The 7,097-nt window shown below is 43.4% G+C and overlaps 1 protein-coding gene across 1 annotated transcript; it reads left to right on the plus strand.

The window, feature by feature from the left end:
* The first annotated feature begins 364 nt into the window (after nucleotides 1-364).
* On the plus strand, nucleotides 365-6,892 carry prdm8b (PR domain containing 8b). Its single transcript, XM_033618750.2, has 4 exons — nucleotides 365-775; nucleotides 3,461-3,685; nucleotides 4,424-4,655; nucleotides 4,977-6,892. The coding sequence occupies exons 2-4, from the start codon at nucleotides 3,467-3,469 to the stop codon at nucleotides 6,233-6,235; spliced, it is 1,710 nt and encodes a 569-aa protein (XP_033474641.1). The 5' UTR covers nucleotides 365-775; nucleotides 3,461-3,466; the 3' UTR covers nucleotides 6,236-6,892.
* Nucleotides 6,893-7,097: the final 205 nt, after the last annotated feature.

Below are 7,097 nucleotides of genomic sequence, written 5' to 3' on the forward strand. Positions count from 1 at the left end.
TAAATACATCCGGAGTCTCACCCCCAATATTTATTATTTATTTATTTGTTTTTGAGGGGTTAAAATAAAGCTTAATAATAATAATAATTATGATAATAATATCAATAATAATAATAAATGTTTTACCTCTTTTTCAGCTGAAATTACAGTTAAAATTTTGACTTTTTAATCAATATCCGCCTCCTTAACTGCCACTTTATTCTAATACAGCCACCAACTATTGTGATTAGAATTACAATAATAATGGGAGGGGGTTGGGGGGGTTGGGGGGGTGGTCTTTATCCCTCTGCTCGTCCATAAATCGCATCAAATGACAGTCGGCCAGTGAAGAGTTAAAGGGAGGAGACGGAGAGTGACACGCCTCATTGGGTAGATTATGTGCCGCAAACAAAAAGTGTGTGTCGGTGTGCCAGTCAGCCAGAGCATCGGGCCCCATCTGCACGCCTCTCTCTGTCTCTGTCTCTGTGTCCCTGTCTCCGTCCAGCTCTGTGCACCCCGCCCGCTCTCTGCCTGAGTCGGCGCGTCTCTGCAACAGCAGCAGCAGCAGCAGCAGCAGCACTGTCACTTTCACCACACCGGGGGGGAAATGTACTGACACTACGGAGCAGACCGGGAGCGCATCACCATCTCCATCACCTCCATCACCGTCACCGCATCCCTCTTGCTTGTTTCACGGGGCTTTTTCATTCCCCGGGAGGTGCAAACGGAGGTTTTGATTCGCAGCATCGCAGCGCAGTTCGTTTGTGGATTATTGTTCCTGCACATCGACGGAAAGGTAGGTTTGTGAGATGCAAAAGCTGTGTGTGGTTTGGATAGTTCTTAGTGCGGGAGGAGAAGGGGACCGTGTCTGGGTTGGTTTGGCGCGGCACATGCAGCCACACGTCCTGCAGGCGCTGAAAGCGGCGCAGAAACAGAGAGGGAGAGAATGAACCCGCAGATGTTTCAGCGCCGCGGACAAAACCCGCAATTCAGTCACAGCGCTGATTTAGGACAGTTTTCAGCCTGGCACGGCTTTAGCAGATGGGTTAAACACCCCCCATCTCCGCTCGCCCCCTACCCCACCCGCAGCGGGTCTGAATAGGAGGGTGGCAGCTTTCCTCCAGTTTCAGGATGCGCAAACAGACAGCTTTATATCTCTTATTTCAGCCTCACTTACATAGTGTCGAATATTTTATGTGGTCCTCCTCCTAATGAAGCTCTCTGTTCCTCTGAGCATAAAGAGGTTCTGTATGGCACCGGAAACAAATTCTCCAGGCTCGTAGCGCAGCGCTGAGACACTTTGGAAAGGCTCTCCATTTGCACCGTGCGCAAAATGTTCCACAGAGAAGCTTTCTGTTGCTCTTGAGCCTCTTAGGAAGATATGAACGATCCAAATGAGCCTGATTAACAAAACTAACCCGGGTTATTTAACCAGATTCACTCTTATTTTAAATTCAACACATCAGAGAGAAAAATCAGAGACGCAAAACCAGAGAGGAGCCTCGCTCTTTCTGCGCGTGCAGTCACAAAACAGCCGATATCAGGGACAGACAGACAGCTCATCTGTTCCCACTGTAGTCATCATTGTTATGAGTGTAGTTGTTAATATCTGCATATTTAAACTGGATCGTTTAGATGCGCAAATATCACGTTGCTTCCACATTTTGCGCAAAACTAACTTTTAGCCCATGTGTGGATTTGATTTAATTTTTCTAATTATTGCTGACTTCATTTTGCACCAGTGTGAAGTTTGAGTGGTTGGTGATGATTTATCACCTGCTATAAAGTGTCAATAGGAGAATTAAGCATCAAAATAAATCACGCTGTGACTGTAATGACACATAAAACTCGTGCTACAGGCCCAAAACGCAGCAGCAAAGATTTATGAATTATTACATTGTCATTTTCACTGCTAGAAATATTTTGTGCAGCTTTAATTTTCCCACACTGCAGACTGGAATATGATTATTTCAACAACTGGGAATTAATTTATAGGAAATAGGTTTTCTTTGCGATTGCAGAAGCAGCTGGAAGCCATTTATTTATTTTCATTGTATTATTTTTGTGATGCTCGTGTGTCCACTGAGCCTCATGTGCGGCCGCACAGGCGCGTATCAGGTGCAGGGCTCCGCGCACACTTGGTGCTGTATATAACGGCGGAGGGGAGGAGAAGCCGCAGCCGTGTGAACACACACTCAGAGGTTAGAAAAGGGAGAAAAGAAATAATTAACTGGTCGTGCTGCTTTAATTACAGTCTCAGAGGGGAAGGTGGTGGATTATGGTAATGAGGCGGCATACGCTGCCGCTTGTAGGAAGGAGAGAAAGGTTGGCTGACATGAAATCACTGACTTTGACAGTCCACTTGAAACCCATTGGACATGCTCTCTCCATTGGACATGCACGGAGCTCAGCAGCTCCCACTGAGACACAGAGACAGAGACAGAGACAGGGGGTTTTAATTCTTTATTTTTTCCCACAAGGAACAAAGATCCTGTAGTGATCCTATAATATCATTTTCGATAAATAAACACGTCACAGCAAAATTATGAAGCTCTAATATTACAGGAATATTCCTATTACAGAATATACGGTAATAAAACGCACGGTAAGGTAACTGTAAATCGCTCCTGAGACTTCACAAGTCACTTTAGGAATATTATAGAAATATTATGGGATTTTATTTTCGTTTTGAATGCCGCCAATCACAACACTTAGAGCTGAGATAGCTGCAGCCTGCAGAGGCCTACTAATTCTGATATTAATAATAATGTTAATAGCAATGCTAATACTTTAATGCATTTATTATATTATTATAATAATGGACGCAGACTATATATTAAAATAATTTATAATGTTTTTAATATTTATATCAAATATGTGGAAACATTCGAGATAATTATTATTATTATTATTTTATTATTATAGCAAAAACAACAACACCAATAATATTATAAATAATAATATTCTGATTTGGATGATTATTATTTTTATGTCTGATCTGCTATGACTATTTTTATTATTCATGTTATATATTATGTGACAGCATCATTTGGGAGAGCACATCATCATCATCATCATCATCATCAGGATGCTTAAGGTGATGCCGTCACGAATTTATTACGGGGTTTGAATTAATTAGAAATCAGGGCCAAAAAAAAAAAAAAAAAAAAAAGCAGAGAAAGAAGCGGGCCCCCAAACGACGCCCTGACAGCTGGTTTAGCCAATCTGTCTAGGAAGAGATTTATTTCCTATCAGCAGGGACAGCGGAGGGAAAACACACCGAACATCCAGCTACAGCAGGTTTAGATTGAAATTTATGATTTATTTATTTATATTTATTTTCGTTTGAAAAAAGAATTAAAAGGAAATGGGACAAAATTAATTATTTTAAATGCAGCAGACTTAATATTTTTGCTTTAAGCCGGCTGCTCTCAGTGTTTCTCTCCCAGCTGATCTCACATGACGTGTCTTCTCTCCGCAGTGTGAAATGGAGGAGTCCAGCTCTCAGAAGTTGGTGTGGGATGGGGACGCCAAAGCGGTCCAGCAGTGTCTGACGGACATCTTTACCAGCGTCTACACGACGTGTGACATCCCAGAAAACGCCATTTTCGGGCCTTGTGTGCTGAGCCACACGTCGCTGTACGACAGCATCGCCTTCATAGCTCTGAAGTCCACCGACAAGCGCACAGCACCTTACATCTTCAGGGTGAGCAGGGAATTCATTATTCAATTCTTTAATCATTTTTAATTTAATGCAAGTGCCAGCATTTTGTCTGTTTTTTTTTAATTAGCCCACTATATTTAATTTTCAAATACAAACTCTACTAGTAAGCATCTGAAGAGGCCTTTATATAAACCTCTTTTATTTATGCTTGTCCTGATGTGCAGCTCCAGCAAATATACATATATATATTTGCAGATTTAGGCCCTTGTCCTGTTCTTCATAGCACAGCTGGAGCAAGAAGCTGATATTTGAAAATATTCCGATGCATGTGCAGCAATACTATAAACCCATTTTCATAGATCTTTGCACTCTTATTTAAATTTTAAAAACGCCATTGTCTCCACACTACAACAAAATCCCACCTAAAAAGTCATTTAATTATTTTTGAGTTGTAGAAATTTTTCTTTTTTATTATTTCTACAAGAAAGGAAGAATCTGCCAATGCATTTGAGATAATTTTGCTCTTGTGAAAACCTATTCATTTTTTAATAAATGCCTCATACTGTCAATAATTACAGTAAAATGTGTCATGTGGATTGTTTTAAGATGAAGAGACTTGTTTATTGAAATACATATTTGGTGTGAAGGGGCTGAGTGAGATTAGATGTTCTTACGTTAAGTGCTTTTATTTATTTTACTAAAAAAAAAAAAAAAGATTTTAGGGCAGAGAATTAATTTGAGTTGTTGCACTGAGGTACTGACTCAATTTGTTTCTTTCAGGTGGACACCTCGGCGGCCAACAGCACCTCAGAGGGCTTGATGTGGCTGCGGCTGGTCCAGTCCGCCCGGGACAAAGAGGAGCAGAACCTGGAGGCCTACGTGAAGAACGGTCAGCTCCTGTACCGCTCGCTCCGCCGGATCGAGAAGGATGAGGAGCTGCTGGTGTGGTACGGCAAAGACCTCATCGACCTGCTGCTGCTCAGCTCCAGCAGAGCGCCCGCCAAGAGCAAAGGTGAGTCATCTGAAATCATATCCTCGCTTGACAGTGAACTGTGGCGTAGCTTATGTTAAGTCCCTGTTTCAACCACCAAAATAAATTACTAATAGTTCTCTACGATCTTTATTTTACTTCGCAGTCACATACGTTTTTAGATCTGTACTTTTTGGAAATGCATTCTCTTGCACTGTTGTAGACGGTGCTTCAAGGACAAAGTTACATACTTTAGTGTCTTAATCCCAATTTGATTGATGAAATTTTACAAATCTAATAATTCTTGCCTTATTTTAAGAAACATCTGGCAATGGAACTTATTTCCGTCTCTCTTCTTTACAGGTTCGTCCCACCACTCCTGTCCAGACTGCAACCAGCGGTTCCAGTTTGAGTTCCCATTCTTGGCCCATCTCCGGTTCCGTTGCACCAAAAGATTGCAGAACATCACAGGGGCCGACGAGGAGCCCAGCAAAGACAGCAGCACCGAGCGACCAAACACCACCCCGACCAGGACCAGCCCAAAGCTGGGCCGCTCTGAGGGCTTCGGCAGCCCTCAGGACAGCAACAAACCCTCCACAGACTTTCATAACCTGGCCAGGGATCTAGAGAACAACCGGACCAGCCCGCCAAGCGACAAGGAGGCTGAGATCTGCAGCGAGAGCTCGGGGAAGAGGAAGTTCTCAGAAATAGAGGACAGGGAGTGCCGAGGGCCCAACCTTCCACAGTCCAAGTCTAAAGACGAGCTTGCAACGTCTGCACAGAACTACAGAGGGGCGTACGGCTTAGAGGAGAACCACAGGTCCTTCTCCCCGCCGGGCTCCACAGAACTTGGTCAAGGCAAGCGCAGCGCCTTCACTGAAGTCAAAAAGTCTCCCCAGAACCTCAAACACCACAGCGGCAACAAGAACCTCCAGAGCTCCAACTCTGAAAACAAAGATGGTGGTCGTCCCAGCAGCAATCCACCCGAGAAGCACCTCAACATCAGGCAGGTGCTGTCAGAGACCCAGCCGCCCCAAACCTCACCCATGGGCAGCGCCTTCACCTCAGTTACCCAGCAAGGCGGCAGCGGTGGAGAAAGGAAGAGCGCCTTCAGCCAGCCGTCTCGCTCATCCTTCTCCCAGATCTCGCCGCTGGTGATGCCGACCAAACTGCTGGACTGCCACCCAGCGGTGGGTGACACCATCTCCTCCAACAGACTCTACCAGGCCGACCACCTTGCCGCCAAACTACAAGGCGCGGAACTGGGCACCAACTGCCCCGTGCCGGGCGGCATGGCCAAGCAGAACCCTTTCGTCTACGCCACCACCTTCTGGCCCAAGAACTCAGGGGCCATCCAGCTTCAGATGCCCTCGGCGCTCACCCTCCTGCCGCCCTCCTTCACCTCCCTCTGCCTGCCGGCGCAGAACTGGTGCGCCAAGTGTAACGCCTCCTTCCGCATGACCTCGGACTTGGTTTACCACATGCGATCCCACCACAAAAAGGAGTACTCCATGGAGCCTCTGGTCAAGCGGCGGCGCGAGGAGAAACTCAAGTGCCCCATTTGCAACGAGTCCTTCCGGGAGCGGCATCACCTGTCACGTCACATGACCTCCCATAACTGACTTTTAAAGACTAACACAGGAGGGACTTTTTTCTAACGAGGAGGGACGGTGACCCTGCCTGGATTTAAGCAGTCCAACCGGAGATAGGCCACTTAAAAATACAAAAACACCCCTTGCACTTGTTTTCACTTTGGACTATGATCTTCTGATTCCTTTTCGGTCTGTTTACGTTTTCTCCCCTGTACAAAATGTCATGTTTTGGGTGTATGCAAAAGCGTTTTGACTTCAAAAATGGATCTATTTATGAAGCACTTAAAAGTTTGAGAATAAGGGAAGATTTAAATATGTGTAAATGTACAGTAAGTTGTATTTTATATCATATAAATGCAAATATAGAGAAGAAATACAAATGTAGTCACATGTCATGGTTTACAACGCAGCAAGTTTTTTTCATGTCGACGATGAATATGGATGGACACAAATTAGGGATATTATGTCAGACTATATTTCAGAGTGCATGTAATATTAAATAATATTGATTTAAGATGCAGTCTATACATTACGGTGTAAATAATTTGTTTTATTTGAAATACAAAGTGTCATATTTTGTGTCAGTGGGGAATAGTTTCAGTGTTTCTTCCTTTTGCGGAAATTTACTACTTGATAGTTTATCTAATCACGTTGAATGCATTGACAATAAAATAGCTTTATTTTCAACTGTGGCCTTCCTGGATTCTTTTTTTTTTTTTTTTTTTTTTTTTTTTTAAAAAACTGCATCTGAAATATGATTTCTTGATTATTGATACCACTGCTCCTCATTTTGCATTAACAAAACACTATCAGCATTACATTTTTATTTATATTAAATGTGTATGAAGCTGGAATACCAGATTTTGTTCTATTAAATTTAGTTTTTAAAAAA

Source organism: Epinephelus lanceolatus, chromosome 9 (genome assembly GCF_041903045.1).
Source record: "Epinephelus lanceolatus isolate andai-2023 chromosome 9, ASM4190304v1, whole genome shotgun sequence".
Lineage (NCBI taxonomy): Eukaryota > Metazoa > Chordata > Actinopteri > Perciformes > Serranidae > Epinephelus > Epinephelus lanceolatus.

Excerpts from the sequence above, each read along its gene's own strand:
- prdm8b (XM_033618750.2), top strand. The coding sequence starts at position 3,467 with ATGGAGGAGTCCAGCTCTCAGAAGTTGGTGTGGGATGGGGACGCCAAA. Across the intron at positions 3,686-4,423 it reads CAGCACCTTACATCTTCAGG|GTGGACACCTCGGCGGCCAA; the intron begins GTGAGCAGGGAA and ends TGTTTCTTTCAG. Across the intron at positions 4,656-4,976 it reads AGCGCCCGCCAAGAGCAAAG|GTTCGTCCCACCACTCCTGT; the intron begins GTGAGTCATCTG and ends TCTTCTTTACAG.